A 22,539-nucleotide genomic window follows, 5' to 3' on the forward strand; every position below is an offset into this window, starting at 1 on the left:
CTATGTTATTAGGAAGCTTAAAAGCCTTTCTTGGAACCAGAATAAATATAGAACAACAGAAACACAAAACCTGGGACTTAATGTGACTTTGTCATTGACTCTTCCCCGGCGGGTACTCTGTTGAAAACTTTCAGAGCTGAAATGTTTTCTTCATTTATGTCACTGTCGCCGTATATCTCATACAACTCATCGTTCCATAGAATATATCTTTCGCAGAATTTTTCTCTCGAAAACTCGTAACGTCGACTCATCGGTTGCTGTCATCGCCCAAGACTCTGCACCATTTAGCAGGACCGGAATAATGAGTGACTTATAGAGGTTGGTTTTTGTTCGTCGAGAGAAGACTTTCCTTCTCAATTCCCTACTCAGTCCGAAGCGCCTGTTGTCAAGAGATATTCTGCGTTATTTCGAGGCTGACATTATTGTTGGTGTTGATACTGATTCCAAGATAGACGAAATTATCTACGACTTCGAAATGATGATAATTAACAGTGACATGCGAGCCAGTTCGCAAATGCGACAACTTTTTGTTTGATGACAGGAGATATTTCGTCTTGCCCTCGTTCACTACCAGACCCATTTGCTTCGCTTCCTTATCCATTCTGAAAAAAAAAAACAGAACTAACGGCACAACTGTTGAGACCAACGATATCAATATCATCGGTGTACGCCAGCAGCTGTACACTGTTATAGAAGACCTACCTTCTCTATTTAGTTCTTTAGTTCGAATTATTTTCTCTAAGAGTAGATTGAAGAATTCGTACGAAAGGGAGTCGTTTTGCCTGGAACGTTGTTTTGTATCGAATGACTCGGAGAGGTCCTTCCCGAATCTGACAGGGCTTTTGGGCTTTCTCACGACCGTGTATTACTTTTGCGGGGATACCAAATTCACTTCACACATAGCGGCATAGAGGTAGCTCCCTTTCGTTGGCAAAAGCAGCTTTAAAATCGACGAAAAGTTGGTGTGTGTCGTTCCACGGTCTTTCCACGTTTCCAAGACTTGGCGCATGGTGAATATCTGGTAAATTGTAGATTTTCCAAGACCAAAGTCACACTGATGAGGTCCAATCAGTTTGTTGACGGTGGGCTTTACTCTTTCAAACTATACGCAATACAAAGAGGCTTATCCCACGGTAATTGGCGCAGATTGTGGGATTTCTCACCATATTCTTGCATAATGCTGATGCATGATCCGTATCAGTTCTTCGCCGCCGTATTTGAATAGCTCGGTAGACAATGTTTGATGATCTTTAAATTAAATCTGAATAACTTTGCTTAAACCTACAACTCACTTCGCAGCAATATTGTTAATACATTTACCTCTTTCAAATCCTGATAATCAAACTAATTTATAAGTCCAATGAAGTTTTCAACACCATTTTGAAAATCAGTAAAATTTCTGAAAATAACTACAAATTTTTTGTAGTGTAAGTTCTGTTGAAATTTTCATTGTATCATTGCATTAAATCTCCAACCTACGCATTCTGATACGGTTTAATTTTATTAGAGTTCCGGCCTGTTTTTGACAGTTTTAGTTTCATTTTGAGCTAACGTGACATACATACATTTTGATTATTTCACGTCACTTATTAACTTTCCCTCTGAAACACTTATCCTTTTCGTAACCATGTCCAACTAATCAATCAAACTTGTCTAATCCGAAAATGTACTTTCATCTTTTTCTAGGTAAAAATTTGGTTTCAAAATCGCCGCATGAAATGGCGCAACTCCAAGGAACGCGAGCTGCTCGCAAACGGCGGCTCACGTGATCAGACGTTGCCCAACAAGAACAACCCCAATCCCGATTTGTCCGATGCGAAATGTGATCGTCCCATCTCACCGCTATCACCGACGCCTCCATCACCGCCCGCCAACAGCCTCTCACCACAGCCTAAGGAGGAGCGCGCTAATGCTGACACACCAACACACAACGGTGCAACCACACCCAAGTCCATGCAATCGCCGACCGGCACGCCCACTGCTAGTGTTGCTGCATTGCATTCGCCACCGCTGATGCATCATATACCCAACAGTGTAGCTGTGGCCGCCGCTGCTGCCGCGGTCGCCTTCAGTTCAGCGCCGAGTATGCAAATGAGTTCACCGCCACCCTTGCTGACCGTCGGCGCCAAACTCAATGCCAATCTGAATGATCAATCATCGAACGCCTCCTCATCGGCCGCTTCCTCACCACCACATACCAGTGCTGGCATGGTGCTTGGTGCTTGCGGTAACGGTGGTAGTGGTGTTGGTGGCAATGTTGGCATGCCACCGTTGTCGAGCGCCGAGTTTCAGGCGAAAATCAATGCGGAAATGCAAAAACATTTGGCCGCCGCAGATCTCAAATTCAAATTGGAATCGACCATCAACGAAGCGAAGCAACGGCGCATCAACATGCTGAATCTGGCAGGCGCTGTGGCTGTCGCTGGCGGCAATGAGCAACATGCTTTGCAACTGCACTCGGCCGCACATACCGGCGGCCTTTTCATGAGTGAGGCTTTGAGTCCACATATGCAGACGTCGCACAACCACCATCAGCACACGAGCACCAGCAATGGTGTGCACTTACCGGGCTCGCCTATAACGACTTCGACGCATTCCCACATCAACGCGCACACGATGCCGCCCTTCCAAAATCCCGAATTCATGAAGATGTACTACGACGACTACGATGACTCAAATTCGGACAGCGACGAAGAGATCAGTGTAACGTGACCGCATTAAATGGCGAACATGGTGATAAATATGCATATTTGTTTATATATTTGCGTGTAAATATTCAAATAATTTGTATTAAAAAGCTCGGTTTTCGAAACATGTAAAATATTGTATGTGTAATTGTAATATTATGGAACTTATTTAAAAAATGCAACTATTTTAAAAATAAAAAAAATATGTTAATTTGTATTATCCAGTGTGAGTTAAGAAATCTCTAAAAAAAATGTAAATAAGTATACTTTCGAATTTAAATTGCAAATAAACGTAAAATTAAATAAACATTAAAATAAAATAAAATTATAAATGTAATTTATAGAAAGAAAGGTTCAAGTACTTGAAAGAGTAAGCGTTTCCCGTTGAGAAGCTGTGAGACACATATATGATGATCTCCACTTAGTAGTTAGTGCTACTGTCTCAAACAGAAGCGGACCATCTAATTTTTATGCCTAAAAGTATGCTGTATAATTGTAAAGTAGAGTTAAGATTAATATAACCCAGTATTACATTGTCATGGTATGCAATCTATTCAACAACGCAATATCTAGTTTGTTCTTCTTGATTATTACCACTCACAGAGTTTTAAATTAGATTTGAAATTAGAAGTGCTATAGACCCTACGCTTCGTTTCATTATCCTTTCTGGAGAAAGCAGAATTAACGCAGAAGTCGTTGAGGCCAATTATATCAATATCATCGGCTTGCGCCATTTATCATTTTATCCAGCAATAGGGTGAACACACGGTGTATTGAAATTCCGTACCGCAGTTGCTGATGAGCGCTCCCAAAGAGCACGAGTGCAAGTCGAGTAAAAAGCCGTCTCGCTCTCGGCTGTGGTAGTAGCTTCTCGACGACGTATCTTCCCTCTATAACAAAATAGTGATCCAAGTTGATGTTAGGTACCATGATTTGCAATCCGTCATTGCCGTCCAAAGGGAGTTCAGACGGGATTTTGTCGGCAATCCCTCGAGTAGATAGGCAATTTTGAGGTTGGTAAACATGTTTTCCGAATCCGGAAGTATCGCATGAAGACTGTACCATCGAGATTCCTATGTTCGTGTTTATGAAACCATCGCGTTGCATCATCTATTCAGACAAACCCAAGAGTTTCGACTCGCAACTTATCGGCGTAACTTAAAGTTAGCAGACGGTCACTACAACAGCGAATGATTGTGAATGTTGGAAAAGGCTTACGGTGATTCAGTTTTATCAAAAACAGAAGCCTTCAAAGACGGTCGGGAGATCGTTGAAGACATACCTTGTTCTGGACGACCTTCGACCTGTTCAACTGATGAAAATCGTCAGGCACGTATTTGAGAGATGGCAAGGGAGCTCGACATCTCTCACAAGTCCTTTCAAATAATTTTGGTGGATATTTTGGGAATAAAACACGTTCTTTCTCGATTCGTCCCGATAAAACTGACATTTTTCCAGAAAAACAACCATAAAAAGATCTTTTTGGACATGATTGATCGTGCGAAATTCCGATCCCACATTCATGGAGAGCATTATAACTGCTGTGAAACACGGGTTTATGAGTTTGACATGCAAACAAGTTAACAATCATTGGAATGGAGGGAAAAAAAGAGCCGAAACCGAAAAACCCACGCCAAAGACCCTCGAAAATCAAGGTGATGCTCATTGTCTTTTTCGATATTCGTGGTTTGGTGCATCATCAATTCGTTCTGGAAGGACAGACAGGATCAATAAGGAGCTCTATTTGATTGGAGTGAGGCGTTTGGGTGAAACAACGATAATGCACCATCGCATCGAGCAACAATTGTGACCGCATTTAAAGTCAAAAAAGCAATGAATACCATCGATCAGCCACCGTATTCACTAGATTTGGCTACGTTTGATTTTTTTTGTTCCCCAAATGGAATGGGTTTTCAGTTGATCGAAGAGATAAAGCAAAATTCGCTGAAGGAGCTGAGGGCCAGCCCAAAAACTGTTTATGAAAGGTATTTCGAGGACTGGAAAATCATTATCATAAGTGTACAGTCATCTGGTGGGGATTAGTTAGTAAGCTGCAAAATAAATATTGATGAAAAATTTAAATATTTTACGTTTTATTTACAGTTTAGTACCATTGACAGTAAATTGATATTTTCGAAAACAAACCTTACAAGCTTAATGCAATTTGTCATTATCGCACTCGCTGCTCATTCTTACTTGTTTTAAATTTATACATACTTAAATTAAAGCAACACGCACGAAGACTATCTAAAAGTGCAATTCGCATGTGCCACAACAAAAGCTCAATGAATGAGTGTGACATAAGCAAATGTTTTCTATTTTATAAAATAATTTATTCATTTTTTCATTACAACTATTATTTTGAACATTTTTACATTTATGTGTCGGTATATATATATATATGTATGTATGTACTTATGTCTATCTGAATATACAGATTTTATAGAAAAAAACAATTCGCACATCGCATTTCTTATCAGAGATTGTAATTAATGTCATTTCAAGTAATTGTAGATATTTGAGCAAAGCGTAAACAAATAGTTAACAGGATCAATGATGGCGCCACGCACGGTTGCATTCATATTTACAGTTATTTACAGTTATTTACAGTTATTTACAGTTATTTGTGAAATAACATTATTACACACACATATGATATATTGCGGTCCATTTGGAAAAATACTATAAAAATTAATAATTACTTTGTACTTTAACCAATTCTTTGTTTTGTGCAACGTTCGATTACATTTATCACTTTTGACTCAATTCGTTTTGTCTTTCGACTTAAACTAATTGCTAAATACTACTTCTCTACATACTTAAACATACTATATGGATATACTTTCATTATAATAAATTAATGACTGTTTGTATTTCATTGTTACATTTTGCATTGTAATCATTTAAAAACTGAAGAATATTATATATGTAGATTATTATTAATTAATAACAAGTACTTAGTTGCAATGTGGTAAGTCTGTTGAGAATAATTTGTACATAATTTGTACATAATGCAACGTTGTTGTAACGTACGGTGCACAAATCTTTTGTAAAATTGTAAGGTTGCCAAGTTACACAAGCCTCTAGATCGTAGTTTCCAAAAAATCGGGTTTTTTGTTTACTCCACTCATTCGTCGTCCAAACGTATGGCCAGATTTACATGTCCCACTGGCTTCTCGACGGCTGTTGGCTCCGACTTGGCAATCACTTTGATCTCAGTGCTGAATTGTGGTGGAGTCTCTGGTTTGCTACAAACGTGCTCCTCGCGCGTAGAGCTTATCTTGAGCACATTATGCCGTTGCACGGCAGCAACAATAAGCGAGATGAGCAAACCCAGAAATATTGTAAGCAAAGTGCCTATCATCGAGTACCACATGTAGCTGAGCTTAAAGATTGGCCAGGAGCTAAGGGTTTCGCAAAAAAATATCAAATAAATACAAATAATTACCAATCATAACAAAATCAATTACCTAAATCCGGTTAGTGGCACCGCCTCCACAGTAGTCGGCAAGAGCACAGTTGTGGCATTCACTTGGCAGTCGCAATGCGCAACCGATAAGGGTAGTTCAATGGGATCCACGTTGACAATTTGCGCCATCACACCAATGAATATGACGATGGCCAACGAGAGCAAGCCACCATAGAAAGCACCCCGTGTATTGGCGCGCTTAAAAGCAATTCCAAGCACGAAGAGACCCAAAGTGACGCCACCGATGAGGCCGTTCAACGTTAGCGTCGCCTGCAGCACACCACCCAACTTTTCAACGATGAAAACCAAACCGAAGGATAATATGCCATAACCCAAGGACATCCATTTGGCGTAGAGTGCACCCTTGTCCGGTGTGATTTTGATATTCATGCCATTCACGAGCAGATCTTCACACGTCACCGCAGAGAGCGAATTCAAGGCGGACGCCACGGTACCCAAGCTGGCCGCAAAGATGCCTGCAACAAAAATGCCAGCAATCGTGTAGATATGTTCGTAGGTGCTAATGATGTAGTAGGGCAATAGTTGATCGGAAGCGGTGATACGGCCAGCATTTAGTGGATCACAATCAGCGTAATGGTTGAAGATCATCAGACCGGTGTAGAAGTTCATGAGAAATACGATAACTAGCCCGAGTATAGCAAAGCCCAAGGCCACTTTCGCTAACTTTAGCGATTTCAATGACATGCACTTCTGCACCGATGCCTGATTGGTGCAGAATAAGGAGGTCCAATAGAAGAAACCACCGATCACCACGGACCAAACTGTGTGACGCGTAGTCGGATCGAAATCAAAGCTGTAAGAACGAAATAAAACAGTTAAATTTTATGCATGTAATTGATTGATCGCGTGCCGCTTACTTGAAAAACTCCAAACGATGACGATCGGCTGCCGTGTTGAAGATCTCAATAGCATTACCGCTATAATAACTACCCAAAGCAACAACTAGCACCAAGGAAATGGCCAAAACAGCAGCCTACAATTTGATACATAAAATATTTAACTTTAATAACAATTTATTAAGCGAACATGTGCTGAGCTTATACCTGAAAAGTATCGGCAATTACCACCGCCTTCATGCCGCCCTGAGAGGAGTAGAACACACAGACTAAGTAAATTAGAATCACAGCAACTTTTGTGTTTAGGCCTGTGGCTTTAGAGAGCGCGATCGCCGGTGCCAGCACTGCTACGGCGGTGTAGAAACACATCTGTGGAGGAAGCAGAGAAATTTGAAATGAGTACGGCATCAAAAGAGCTTTTTTTGATATTATCGTAAGCAAAATTGAAAAGCATTACTGACGATGCAAAACTATGAGATTTCCTAAAATCAATAATCCAGTTACCAAGTTAATAGGCTTAGACAGAGGTTTTTTAGGCCAATAAAACTTCTGAATTCACGTCTTCTTTCGAACCTTTTGCTAGTTTCTGATATATAGGGTTGATTCCAAATTAAGTGGTATTAATTGGTATTAATAGATCTTTAATCAGTAGTTTAATCAGTAGTACCAGAATTTATCTACCCAATTAGCACATTCGGATCCAGACCAAAACTTCATATTGAAATGACAATATCTCGATTCTTCTAAAAATCTACGGGCAATACACCTTCCTTTACCATATCTAGGAAGTTCATACGAAGATCCACGTTACCAGTACCTCGGTTCTTGACATACGTATAATAAATATTAGTCGACTTACATATATTTTCAGTGTCTGGAAAACATTTCGTTGTTAACTCTATAATCTAAAATTGGCTCCAGAAGCAATAAAATGATTTGGAATATACTTTACGGATAATACTAACTTAAGAAGTAAAGCCCTTTGAAGTTACTACTAAGTCCAATACCCATTTTTTAAGTGTAAGTTAATTTTTCATCCCCACATAGAATGAAACATAAGGTCTAATGAAATCAACCAAAAAATTTTGACCCTTACCTGTATGACATACAAAACGGCTCCCAAAATACGTATCTCCTTTCCAAAACGTATACCCAGATATTCATAGCAGCTCGTCAGCTCCATTTTGAAATAAATGGGATAGAATATCTTCACAGCAACCGGTATGACCATAATCATTGGAATAACTAAGGATAAGAGTAAAAATTTTACAGCTACTTTTAGTGCCTTGAGATAGTCTTCAACAGCACTCACCAATCAACACAAATTGCGTGCCCTGTAGGTACATCTCCGATGGGTTACCCAACAATTCAATGGCCGTGATGAAACTCGTAGTCAAACTGAGGGTAACCGGAAAGATAGACATACCGGAGCCAAGTAAAAAGTCCTCCGATGAGCTGCCCGACTTGTGGAAGAAGCCGTAAAAAATGCCAATACCCAGTGATATAATCAACATAGAGAGCAGTATTGTATAATCGTAACCGGAGAAAGCTGCTTTATGTGAGGGATCGTTGCATTGCTCCATTCCCTCAACGCTCTCAGTCCCACTTGTTTGCTCCTTGTACATTGCCAACAATATTTGCGCGGCCGCATCAAAGTTGTGTCTTTCCGCCGAATCTGTTGCATCCAAAGCGGAGAGCGCGTCATCTGACGGCGCAAATGTGGAATCGCCACGCACCAGTAAATACGGTGGAGATGGTTTCACTACTTTCTCAGCGACGATGGAACTGATCGTGGGTGCTTGTTGATACCTTTGAGCATTATTATCTGGCACGGCCAACGAGTTGCTGCTGTGCGCTAAAGCGCAAAGGAACAAGAGTTTCAGCAAAGTGGCCATTAGTGGAGACATTTTGAAATATTTTTGGAATTTTTATTATTTTTTTTTAATGTCAGGAACTTGTTCGTGCGTAGTGTGAATATAATTTTATAATACTCGTGGTGTATGTATGTTCGTATGTCAGTGTTTATTTCTTTTTGGGAAACAATTCGCTTTCAATTAATTTATTTTATTGGCGGGGGCGAGTTATTTACATCTCCGTTGCAAATTTATGATGAGTTTACAATTAGTTAACAATCTGCAATTAAAAAATTGTGTATAAAATCAATAAAATATCATTGGATTGCTGCAAGTGTGGGTCTTCTTAAATAAGTAATAATTTATTTGTGAGACAATTGTGTAGTAATGTTGACACTATGCCATTTATGTATTTATTAAGACGCACAAGTCTGTGGCAAGACGGAAATTTACGCTTATAAACTACGCTTTGTCTTTACTTAATTAAGAGCTGTTTGTATTTGACTCTAAAAGAGTCAAGTTCAAAAGGAAAATTGCCATTGACAATGAAGAAGGTGTATATGTTCTAAATGTAATTCAAACAATTTTGCATTATATTACAAGTTTCGGGATACATGAAAATTACTTTCGGGATCCCGAAAATTTTCGACATTTTTAAATTTCCTTAAATACTAATTATATAAATGTTTTCACATTAATAGGGGTTTAAAGAAGCCTTTGTGGAAAAGCTGTGAGAAAAGTCATTAATTCTATTTCGTTTTTTATAACAAAATTCGGGATTGACGAAATTTATTTTCGGGATCTCGAAACTTCTCGGTATTTATTAAACTTTCTTAAATAATAATGGTATAATAATAATGCGCAAAGTAATTAATTCGATTTCGGGATTGGTAAAATTACTTTTCCGAATTCTTAAAATTTTTGGCATTTCTTCTTTAAATAAAAATGATAAGAGGATTTTCTGTGAAGATTCTCTAAATTGTATGACTATGCTTCTCCTGAAATTGCTCATAGACAGCATACAAATAGTTGACAAATCAGAGGTATTTCTGACTCACGCCGACAAGATTTGCCCTTAAAAAATTAGAATTATAGACTGAGAACCAATTGCTGCAATCAACCAAATCTTGAATTTTATAAACATTTAATGGGATATTATTTGGTGCTATATAAATTTCGCCCAAACACTTGAGCAACAACTTTGAAAATATTTCGGGATCTGGTAACCATATTGAGAAAATACGATCATTAATATACTTTCTACTGATTCAAAATCTAATCAGTTTTTATAGAGTAATGTAGTAAATAGAATCAAAAGAATTACACTCTTCGAGTGTAATGCAGATGACAACTCACCGTCCTCGCAGCTATTCGGTATATCCCAAACACAATCTTAAACACAATTTAACCCGAAATATTTAAGATTTTTCTTGTGCCTTGGAAACATCTAACATTAGTAACATATTTTCAGAAGAAAACAGAAAGTATGTACAAGAAAAATTACTCAAAATATTAAAAAAAAATCGATTTTAATAGAAGATAACTTCTCTCAACTTCATTTCAAGTCGTTTAGTCCAAACGTCATTAGTTGAAGAGAATTGAAATTACAATATATTGTTATGACATCGAAGTTTTTTACGAATAGATTTACACACTTCAAAACATTACTTAATCCTATTAGCATAAATAATAATATTATGATGTTCGCCAACCGCTTTATGAGCAATAAATCTAAATGAGTGAGCACACATCTTAATAAATTTTTCTTACTATTAGCTACCGATGTAAGCTTGTAGTATAACTGTGAAAAGCGAACCCAGCAAGCAGCCCATACCCCATACCCCAAGTAGTAATTGTAAGTGTTTCAGCTCGTTGAAAGACCGAGACTGGCTTCTGCGCAAAACTAATCAATAACTGCTCAACGAGATTTAAGCAAATTTAACTGGTTAACGTCCGGATGCCGGCAGATCTATCGGCGTGAACCGGTTAAAACAAGAAAGTGTGAAGACAACAACAATTATAAACAAACACGTGCGCGCGTACTCAATGACAATACGCGCCGAAAGCGCCATCATCCCCAAAGCCAACAACAAAATCAATAGCGTCCACAAACGAGTAGCATAGCCGGCAAAATATTGTAAGTAAATAGACGAAGCGGTTCTGCTCGATCGGACCTCGATTGAATCAATTAAATAAGCAAAGGGCGCTGGGAATGTAATGAGCGGCATTTGAGAGTTAATATGTGTATGGAATTGAGAGCGCATCTCTCGTTGAATGAGGATGACAATAAAATTGCAATTTAAATGTTGCTATCATGTTAGATGTTGATAAGCGTTTCTCAAGAAACTTTATTTGTGTCACGTTTCAAGCATCAGGGTATGAGTTGCATGTTAATTTTCATTAATTTGCATCTTAAACAATTAATATTTCGAACTTGTAGGCGCAATTAAAATATAGAGCATTAGCTATTCGATTGGATATATGTCTAATTAGAGGGCTAGAACTACTTATGGAAGTAATATATGTATATTCAAAACTAAAATATCACGTTGCATATTAAATATGTGATTCAGTTAACATTAAGGAGTTCTAGAGTAGGACAGCAAAGAGTACTTCTAATTACCTATTAAGTTAACTACTAATAAGATACCCATAACTTGGTGCTTGGCAATATCATAGAGTGTGGTGAAGTGAATAGAGAATGTAGTAGAGTGTAGCCTGAGTTCCCATATAGTATCCCTTTTTTATACTCTGAACAGGATGTACTAAGCTATTTTCTAAATCAATGATAAAATCTTCAAAAAAATTGTTCAGTAATTAGTATATATATGGTAGCTTCCAAACAAACTCAGCGATCAAAAACAATTAAAAGATCTGTATAAAAGATAATAGAGAGAGAGTGCAAATATTTATTGATCGTTGATTTCAATTTCCTCAAGCACGTACTTTTTATTTTAACTTATTTATTTATTTTCTTGGGTCGATATTTTTGAGTCAAGTGTTTTTAAGGGATTCAGTCTTAAATCAAGCAAAAAGTAAGAGATGTTGGTTTAGAAGTAGTTCTCTTTTTCTACCTATTTTCCAATTTTATAGTAATTGATAAACTAACTAACGTGCAAACAGCCTTGAAATCAACTCGGATCATGCAATATGGGTCAAGAAAAATAAATAATATAAATATTAACTGAATATATACAAACGTATCATATAGCATAAGTTATTAATCCCAGTTACTTGTAATTAGTTGTCATTTAATAGATTTATGTGACTGCTGTTATTATAGGTTGCAATGAAGTATTTTATTCAAGGAAATTAATTTTTTTAAATATTCTCATTAAAGTTGAATCGTGCATACCAAGAAATGTTCTTTTTTTTAATACCGCGCCAGTCTTTACACCTGGCGTATAGTAGAGTTATGAAAAAAGGTAGGTGAGAGGAGAATAACAAAAATTATACAAATGAAAATATAAATTTTATTGATGCACCTACTATGTATTTATATGTATTATGGCTTTATAAATAATATTAAAAGAGAAAAGAAAATATTTCAACTAATCTCGAGCCCCAAATTCGCGTCTCTTCTTCGCAATGGAAATAACGCGTCTTCGGTCTCTTGACAAAGTTAAGTACCTAGAGCTTATCCTAGAGAAGACACTTTTGTGGAAATGCAACATCGAGCAAAAGCGAAAGGCATTGCTTCAGAGGAGCCATTGGAAAAAGGTGGGGTTTTCACCAAAGATAGATCAGAGAATCTGATTACTTAGATGACTGAGAGCCCGGGCACTCAAAAATTCTCACAAACTTTAATTTTATTCCAAAATACTTGGAAAATCACTTACCTTCGATAAAGGCATGGTAAGATAGATCTCGTTGGACGAGAGATTCGGAAAATAAGGGATTTTAGACCGATGGACCAAACCTTGCGAGGGTGGTTGGTGGGGGTGTACACTATCGAAACTTTCCATCAGTTTTAGTTACAGGCTTCCTGAACACTGCAGCGTCTTCCAAGCGGAGGTGACTGCTATAAAGGTAGCAGTCGATCTACTGCTCCGAAGCGCAGCCTCCTTCAGAGTAGTGACTATCCACTCCGATAGTAGGATAGCGAGATGTTGTCAATACGCCTTATCGCCAGAATCGAGTTATTTTGTAATTAAGCTGATTTGTGTGCCACAGCGGTATTGCAGGAAAATATAAAACTGATGAACTTGCAAGGTGTGGTACTTCAGTCTCAATAACTGTGTAGTAGGAACGAGCAGGACCGCCGCGCTGGTTAGGTAGCAGCAGCTGTGCAGTTGCAAGGCCCCTCTGTCCCAAGGTAAATCGTAATAGTTCTAGGGAACTCTTCACTCTCCAAAGATTATAGGACTAGCCACTGCTCGATAGATTTGGAAATAAATGAGATATGTAGAAAAGTGGAGAAAGTATTTTATCATTCGACAGAACATTTTTTGGTATTTATATTTTGAAGATTATCTCTTTCAAATATTGGCCGCGGCTATGTCTCAGATGATCCATCCGTTCAGTCCAGCATTTTGGCTGGTAACTGGCGTGAAGTTGTGCTCCAAGACCTGAATTGAAGCAGTATTGTCCGCATAGACTTTAAACTTTACATATTCCCCCAGGAAAAAAAACGGGGTGATATCACACGCTTTGGTCACCGAAATATTCTCTCAATAAATTCATTGATTGAAGAGATATGTACGAAGTGGAGTCGTCTTGTTGAAACCCAATGTCGCCGAGATAACGAGCTTCAGTATGAGGCATCACAACCGCGGTTATCATGGCATGATAACGGTCGCCAGAAAAAGGGCTCATCGCGGAACAAAATTTGGCTCGAAAACGTCGGATCTTCTTGGAACTTTTCAAGAGCGAAGCGATGTCGGTTGGAACGCTCGAGGGGTTTCAGTTCTTGCACAAGCTGTATTTTGTACGCTACCAATTTAAGATCTCGACGTAAAATGCTGGGTCTCAAGATGAGTGATGGTATTGCGAATAGTATGCTCAGTATGCCGATTATGTTAACCATAAGTTGAGAAAAGCGTGCCAAGCCGGTTCTTTACAGAACGTAAATTTTCATAATAAAGTTGAACGATTGCCAAACAATACTGAAGAAAAATAAAATGACAGCTTGACATGACTCACGCTGATCTGTCAAAAAACTGCTACCGAAAAAAGCACCTCTACTTGGATCTCCCGTTACAACTGTTCTACTGCCAAAAACTTGTTAAATTCCCATGCTCTACTTGCTAAATGTTCACTAATTTGCAAAACATTCACTGCTTATAAAAAGTGACAAGATGTTGATTGCCTCTTAATTAGAGAGTTTAGCACATCGTTTTCGCAAATTTGCAACCCTATTAAAATATTAACAATGTTTGGTATTAGATAAGTGTGTAAAAAGTTAATTGGTGACGATATGGAAAAAGAGCTTAAACTATTAAAATTATTATTTTGTATATAAATTATTAAATATATTTCCACTTATTCTCGATTAGCAAAAAACATAACTTTGAAGTGTTAATTAAAGCTGAGCACTTAGCAAAAACTCGTTACAACACTAATGGCTCTCAATTAGTTATAGGGAAATATATGATAATTAGTGGTTTGGTTCTGAAACCCATCGGGGGGCTTGGTTCGCAAAATTTTAATATATTCCTAGAAATTAATATTTGCATTATACATAAGTTGTTCACTTGCAACAATGTCATTAAATTTGCGCGCTTAAATGTGTTTTCGATTAAAAGATACAGTTGATTTAAATTTAAAACATATGGCAATTAAACTGTTTTCGATTTGTCCGAGCAAATGTATGGAGTTAGGTCGCGTGTTAATCTTTAAATTAAATCTGCACTTTCCATAAAAAAATAATAACAATAAATGTAGAAATGTCTGTTTTTTACAAAACTGAATTACAAATGCAAAATCCTGCAATTACGAAAAGCAATTGGAAATTATATAAGGAGGTGGGCTGCAATTTTTTTTGTATACATATTTTTAAACTTTGATAGTGATTGAAATAATTATTTTAACTGGTTTAAAATACTTTTAATTTTACTAAACAAATTTTTTTGTTTTGTAAAAACAAAATATATGTATTAAGTAACCTAAATATATTTAATGGTAAAAATAAAATGCTTTGCTTAATCCCAAAATAAATAAAAAAGTTTTTTAATTTAAAGAATGCAATACTTCGAAATATTAACAAATGTAAAGGCGTTTCTTTGAAGAGGCAGCTACATATGTGTCACACTTATGGTGAAAGACTAGAGTAGTTTTCATACTGAAGGTAGGTGGGAACAACCCACCCTACTCAAAAGAGCTTAGCCCTATAAACTTAGCTTGTTTCCTGCTGAAAACGCTAGAGAAAATCTTGTCCAAGGCGCAGCAAGCATATACGAAAGATAGATCCTTTCCTCGACAATTCTTGAGCATTCAACAACGTCTCTAATGAATATATTTTGAACAGTATGCAGTCAATAGGTGTTGATCCTGCTATACAACGCTGGATCTGATGCCTTTTGAAACGCTAAAATGACTAAGGAAGTATGTAGAGGTACTCCGCAAGGTGGAGTGCTATCTCCGCTTCTATGGACATTACTGGTGAATAAGCTGCTATGCGGACGATATTGCCATCCTGATAACGGGAAAGTGTCTACAGACCATTAGCAGTATTATGACTAGAACTCTCAATACAGTGCAAAATGGAGCATAGCAAGCGGGGCTGGAGTGAACCCGAAGAAACGGATCTGCTGGTGTTCACAAGAAAGCACAAAACTCTTCTATGAAGGTTCCCTTCGATAAATGGGACACAACTCTCGCTCAAGGACCGTACTAAGTACCTTGGGGTAGTCTTGGACCGGAAGCCAATGGAAAGGGCTGGAAAATGTTGCCAGAAACAAGCAACTTCACTTCTACTGGGTTCCAAGGCCACAAAGACATCGGGGTCAATAAAATAGTGGAGATTGCCAAGAATTATGTACCGCATATACCTAAACGCGTGATCAACATTGGGAAATTCATACTTTGTCCATACGACGATCTCATGTGCAAAACGGTAGATCGAAAGTACACGAAATGTTATTGGCAAGAAGAGACAGTAGGAACATGATGGGAATACTAATTGATCACTGTCTGGTGGCGACACATGCCCGCAGGATGGGGCTGACAGATCGAGAAGTCTGCTGGAAATTTCTATAGCAGGGAACCAAGGAAACAATGGAGAATCTCTTGTGCGCTTGTCCCGCATTGTCAAGACTCCGCCGTAAGCATCTGGGCTCCTCACGGTATGATACACTGGAGAAGGTATCGATAGTGAGGTCGCAAAGTCTGTTAAAATTCGCGTAAGCCGCGGGTATTCTAAAAGATGACTACTCCACTTGGATCTAGCAACTGAACTCCACACTTGTATCACAAAGGACCATATATATATGTACATACGAAGCTTATTGGCCTACCAGAATAACCTAACCTAACCTTAAGAAATATAAGCTTTCTTTAAACATTAAAATTTGGATTTTTTCTGTAGCATACTTGTATGTACATATATTGTAACATATTTATAGCTCCTACAATAACAAATAAATAAATGGCAAAAAATACTTCCCAGTCTTAAAAAATTTAAGTACTAAAAAATTATTTAAAAAATTTTATTCCAAAAAAATTATTTAATGTAAATGTTTCCCAAATTAATCAAGGTTAAAATAGCTTTTTATAAAAAACTAAAATTTTAATGGAAAAAATTGCAAAATATTTTTTTCACTATTATTAATAATTATACAAAATAATAGTAATACATATAACAAAAAACTATTTTTTTCAAATTCAATTTGGATAAAAAAAATAAGAAGATTCGCTTCCTCTTCTAAGAGGATTCAATAGTATTAATTTATAGCTATAAACAATTTCCAAAAAAAATTACAGAATGTATAATATATCTAAGGAAAATTTTCAATACTATATATAACAAATAAAAATATTTATTAATACAAAATATTTATAAATGAAAAAAATATATTTCATTTTATGTATATTTACTAGTATAAATAATAATTTTATTCAATAGGAGATTACTTATTTAATTGTTTAAAAAAATATTCAAAAATTAAATAATTCAACAGCAGATAGAAATTCCAAAAAAAAAATATTTTCTTCTTAATTTCGAATTTACAAAAAAAAGTATTTCCAAAAATGAAAGCAATGTAAGGAATAATTTTAATTGTAAAAAAAAACTAAACAATTACACTTCTGGTAAAAATTTAAAAAAATTATATCATTTGTACTAATGAATTTAAAAAAGTATAAAATATTTACAAATTCAAAACAAAATACAAAAATTAATTATGAAAATAACAATTTACCTAAAGAAAATTATTTTGAATTTACAAAAAATTAAATTATTTTAAGCATTAGTAAAATAAACTTTGGAGATTATAATAAAATTTAAATATTGTAAATAAAGATAAAATTAAAAACTTATTAAATAACCTAATTAAATAAAAATTTAAAACTAATGAAATTAAAAAAAAAAATATTTATAAATTATGTATAAACTTTTTAATTTAAGTATAAAGTCAGTATAAAAATGCATCGTTTTTCTTAAAATTTATAATTTTAAAGAGATTATATTGAAAAGTTAAATAAAACATATTTGTACATATTACGTAGTTAAAAATATCTATATGAATGAAAAAAAATTACTTAATAAAGTTTTTGAACTCAAAAATTTTGAATAATTTTTTTTTAAATATTATAAAAACTCCATATTTTTATTAAAAATTTCAAGTTCAAACTATTTTTCGAAACATAAGACACATAAAGAGTTTAATGAAAAGAATGCATCAAAAAAAAGTTTTTACAACAGAATTTATTCCTTGAACTTTATACAAATATTTTTTTCTAAAAATAAAATTTGTATAGTACTTTTTTATTCTAAAATAATTTTAATTTTGAGTTCTTTACGCATACCCAATTACTCACCTTTAAAGAAAATATTTCATACACAACAATTTTCACTAAAATTTCCGTTTGAGAAAAGTTCTAAATTGTAACTGCAGTATTGTGCCGCGATTATTTTTGTATTTCATTAACGTAGGACCTTTGAGCACTTCACACTATAAAATGCCCTTGCAACTACACCATATAAAGGATGATTCGTAAATAGTTTAAAAAATATATATTTTTCAACACTTTTTAAGCACTTTCATATTTCTCGAATTCGAAATTTGCGCTGTCAGTAATAGTTTTCGAGCTTAAGCTAAGTTAGCCTCTTAATCCTTTCACAAACTTCACTTCAATATCCTTCTAATTAAGTATCTTCCAATTTGTTTCACACTCTCACGATTTTGCGCTTTTTGTACGATCGTTAGTGTCGGTGGACTGTTGAACCACAATTGAATGTTTTCCTGTAAGCCCACTAGCTTTTTATTTGCCCCGCGCTGAGAGCACGATATCCACTCACACTGCAACAACAAGCGCCACTTTTTACCACGCTCATTCGTATATCGATCAGTTACAACAAGTGTGATCGATATTATCAATTGTTGTTGCTGGCGCATAAAGCCACGAAGGGCTTAAGTGCCGACCGCTCAGTTTTATCATACAAACTAACACAGAAGCAAACAAGCTAGACGCAGTCATAAGTTTAAATGAGCGTGAAGCTGCAGCCAACGGAGCCGGGCTCAACACGGTAAGTGGTTTTGTTTGTTTGTATTGAAGCGTTTCTTGGGGCTGCTGTGAAGCTTTGTTAGTGGTAGTAAATAGAGAAATAATAAACAATTAGAAATTAAATGTCGTTGATGTTTGTTTTATTTATTGTTGCTTAATGTGTAAGGTTTCGTAGATTTGTTGTCGCACGAGGGCTTATAAAACTAAGTTAGAACTAGGAAGAGTTCTAGAAACAATAAATATATAGTATATGTATATACTTTGGTGGTTCAATAAACATTTGGCCTCGTAAAGAAAACCCGAAAATCTTGTGAAAACGGCGCTAAATTTTATCCACGATTCTCCAACTTCTTTAAGGGGTTACATGGGTATACGGGTTTCAAAAAATCGATTTTTTTTATTGTCTTCTACAACACCTCTAGGGAATTGTCCTAAATTTTCAAGTTGATACGAGTAATAGTTTTGAAGATACAGCCTTGAAAACTAGTGCGCTCGAGGTTAGCTAGGCGCCGTCTTTAAACGTGTTTTCCTCGAAACTGTGTTTTTGAAGTTGGTTGGCAAGTTTTCTCGAGAACTTCATGAAATCTTACACAGGTCTTTGAGATACAATTCTTATAGTCTTGGACGAAGGTTTTTTTCGATTACTTACAGGATTTTCGTGATGCCAGAATTCGACGCATTAGAGCTCAGTGATCGTTTTTTAGTCAGTGTATATCAGACCTCGTGAATCTCAGAAAACGCTTGTCAATTCTTATCAGACAGATAGCTCAAACTTCGACTCCTTTGAGCAGGTTAGCCAGTAAAGTACATTGTTTCGACTGGTTGGATCCATATTTCCTGGACAGCCATGAAATCATAAAGAAACATGTTTGGATTCTGCTTAAACAGTGTAACACACTTCTGTGAAGTGGCTTCAAGCTTGCGCTTGTTAATTGAAGTATGACTTTTCTTGCTGTCCAGCTTACTGTTTTTTGAGAAACTATCTTACACCGTTTAGCGAACTGACATCACAAGATCATATAAAAGGTATGTTCCAAACTAAACAGGACTTAAAAAAAACAGAACAAATGGTTTTTTCGGCAAAATCAATTTATTTTATTCAAAATAGTTTCCTTCTGCTTCAATACAGCTTTTTGCACAGTCCAAAAGCATGACGAACGAGTGTTTTACCTCTTTGGCCGGTTTGGGCATGCATGACGGTGCAAGCCTTTTGAATGGCCTCTACATCTGCATAACGCGTTCCTTTCATGAGCATATTTTTCCGAAAACGAAGAAGTCGCACGGTGCCATATCAGATGAATACGGATAGTGGTTAAAATGTGATTTTTGGTCAAATAATCATCCTTCGAATGTTGGAGTCTGAGCAATTTTTGGTCGTCAGTCAATTTGTGCGGAACAAACCGTGCACACACCTTTCGTAAGCCCAAATGTTCGGTCAAAATGCGATAAATCGATGTTTCGGAGATGTTCAATTCCATGAATTTTAATGATGATTTCGGGTGATTTTTGATGAATTCAAACACAGTTGCGATGGAATGTCCAGTGATCATGGATTTTGATTGACCCACATATTGATCGTCATTTATGTCCTCACGATCACTTTGATAACGTTGAAACCACTTGTGGACTCTGCTACGGAATAGGCAATCATCGCCATAAACTTGTTTCATCAATTTAAAGGTTTCGGTAAAAGTTTTACCAATTTTAAAATAAAATTTAAAGTTGGCTCTTTGTTCGAAGCTCATTTTCGCACCGCTAACACAAACATACTGACACTTATAACACAACAACTTCACTTCCAATCAATGAAATGTCATGAAATTCTCACAGGACAATCGATAAAGATAGTAGATTCTAACGCACCAGTCGACATATATGTAGATGGCGCCACCAGGGGCACTATATTCAAAAAGTCCTGTTTACTTTGGAACGCAACTTGTATGACATTATCCGTTTTCGGGGCACCAGGGAGTAACTTATCAATAGCGGGCATGGAACGACGTTAAAGCTGGTTAAAACAATTTTTGGCGATTTTTGTATACATACATATTTAATTTTGAAAAAAAAAAAAAAATCTTTTAATGGCAGCAATCGAATCTTTGACCGATATATGCCAATAATTTTTAAATTGTCTATAATCCACGGGTGCGATCTCTTCCATTTAGCTTAAATAATTTAAATATTTATTTATTTATATGTAGTAATAGCAAATTAAGTATCAGTAACACTTCTTAAACTATATAAAAATCATAATAAAATATAATGTAAACCATTTTTGTAAAAAAAGAACACAGAAAACGCGCCGACTGCCTAAGAAGCAGCACCATGCGATCTTGTCGTTGTACTCATATGAAAAAGTATCATTTAATAAATGAAATAATTAATTTTATGGGATTTTCGCTGAGCATGTGTCCCACTTGAAAAATAAACAACATGGAATATGCGAAAAGTTTCTCAGCTTTGCCGTTCTTTCAATTGTTCCGCGATCTTGTTTACATGAGCCGAAACGCGCATATTACTTTCACAGCATAGAATTGCGTATGGACAAACCAATCGGCGTTAGCGAATGCTGCATGGATACAAACACATAACTTTGTTTCACTAGTGTCGTAAAAGCACAATGCTCGTGAACTTGTGTATTTGTAAGTCGAGTACGAGAATTAACGATCAAGTACTTACAATAAGAGTTTATCAAAAAAAACTTAATAATTACGAGTACTACTTAGTTAGGTAAGAAGGTATTTAGATTGGGGTGTACCTCGACTCTCCTGGCAAAGTATAGAATCATAATCTCTTTTTAAGCTTTAATTTCAAGCTTCTAAGGTTAGGCTAGGTTATGAGGTCGATCATAACAAGCATCTCATTTGGACAGCTGAACCGCCGGTTCGTTGTGTTACCTAAAAAAATCGATAAAGCGGTTTGAGCCTTTCACAAAAATGTTGAGACGGCCAATATCAGTTTCTGCTCTGCCTTCTGGTTCAACAAAGATAAGGCTGCCGGGTGTTTCAACCTTAGTCTTGCAAAGGCTGGACAAATTGAGAAAAAATGCATGGATGTTTTCACTTCACTTTCCTGCATAGAAATTTGACAATTTCCGTCCTTCAAGATTTTTGCCTTCACCACATGAATGCCTCTTGGGCAATATTTGCCAATCCAGTAAGAACGCCAACCATGACACTGGCGACCTCTTTGCATACCCTGCTAACCCTACTCATCTGACACCGTTTTGTTCGACCCCGTCGAAATGTCACACTTCCTGGGCCTACCGTTGGATAAGGCCAACAAAAACTTATCTAATCCTTACCATCCTAACGGGATTAGGTACTCGTTACAACAACAACAAAGCCAATGATTCCAACAAGAAGATCTCCTAAATTCTACTCAAGTCCAAAATTATGCATTCACTCAGGAGCGTGTCGTCGACCAGCACCTGCTAAGCGCAAGCATTCCTTCAGAGCTAGAACGCAAAATGCCTATGAAGATCCAACTCGATCCCATTCCAATATGAGCAGGGCATGGGTGCCACCACCGGCTAGCTAGTTGGCCTTGTAGTTGCCAGCGATTTTGCTGTGACCAGACACCCAAACAAGTCAGACGATGAAGTAGCTTTATGCAATTTCTAGTAGGAGCAGACACCCTTTTACTAGCTTTGAACGCACAGCTAGAGTGTTCAGTGCTAGTATTACTATTCTGCTTTCGGCGTAAATGGATACGATCAAGAGGCTACACTTTAAGGCAATACGTTTACCGCCACTTTAATAGCAGCCATTTTAACTACTGCGGTCCGGTACCCTAAAGCTATGATTGACGAAGAGCTTTTACAGAAGACTATCCTTCCAACCTTTCATCCTAGCTTCGACACAACCTATCTCTTTTGGTCTTTTCTGTGCAAAGTCCTCTCTCGACGAATGTAGACCAAACTCTACAAGTCATTCATCATCTCCGTCCTGGGGGGAATAGGCACATACGATGACAACAGTTGATGAGTCGGCGTTGTGAATTTTAAAGAG

At 36.6% G+C, this 22,539-nt stretch overlaps 2 protein-coding genes across 2 annotated transcripts in view; one reads left to right on the forward strand and one right to left on the reverse strand.

Moving 5' to 3' along the window:
- Window positions 1-2,802, forward strand: part of LOC120777849 — a 48,657-nt gene extending 45,855 nt beyond the window's left edge. The window contains exon 5 of the mRNA XM_040109384.1: window positions 1,687-2,802. Coding sequence (XP_039965318.1) covers window positions 1,687-2,712 — 1,026 coding nt within the window. The 3' untranslated portion in view covers window positions 2,713-2,802. The remainder of the gene's footprint in view (window positions 1-1,686) is intronic.
- Window positions 2,803-4,758: 1,956 nt separating this feature from the next.
- LOC120777475 (sodium-coupled monocarboxylate transporter 1) lies at window positions 4,759-18,254 on the reverse strand. The gene is made up of 7 exons (XM_040108809.1): window positions 17,843-18,254; window positions 8,326-9,146; window positions 8,110-8,258; window positions 7,221-7,382; window positions 7,035-7,150; window positions 6,158-6,970; window positions 4,759-6,091 (listed from the first exon to the last, which is right to left on the reverse strand). The coding sequence occupies exons 2-7, from the start codon at window positions 8,918-8,920 to the stop codon at window positions 5,815-5,817; spliced, it is 2,112 nt and encodes a 703-aa protein (XP_039964743.1). The 5' UTR covers window positions 8,921-9,146; window positions 17,843-18,254; the 3' UTR covers window positions 4,759-5,814.
- Window positions 18,255-22,539: the final 4,285 nt, after the last annotated feature.

Source organism: Bactrocera tryoni, chromosome 5 (assembly GCF_016617805.1).
Source record: "Bactrocera tryoni isolate S06 chromosome 5, CSIRO_BtryS06_freeze2, whole genome shotgun sequence".
In the NCBI taxonomy this organism is placed as follows: domain Eukaryota; kingdom Metazoa; phylum Arthropoda; class Insecta; order Diptera; family Tephritidae; genus Bactrocera; species Bactrocera tryoni.

Bases quoted from the DNA above. Each gene is read 5' to 3' on its own strand.
- LOC120777475 (XM_040108809.1), bottom strand. From the start codon at position 8,920: ATGTCTCCACTAATGGCCACTTTGCTGAAACTCTTGTTCCTTTGCGCT. The intron at 7,383-8,109 runs GTAAGGGTCAAA...CTTCCTCCACAG, and splicing joins CCGTTTTGTATGTCATACAG to ATGTGTTTCTACACCGCCGT. The intron at 6,971-7,034 runs GTAAGCGGCACG...TCGTTCTTACAG, and splicing joins CATCGTTTGGAGTTTTTCAA to CTTTGATTTCGATCCGACTA.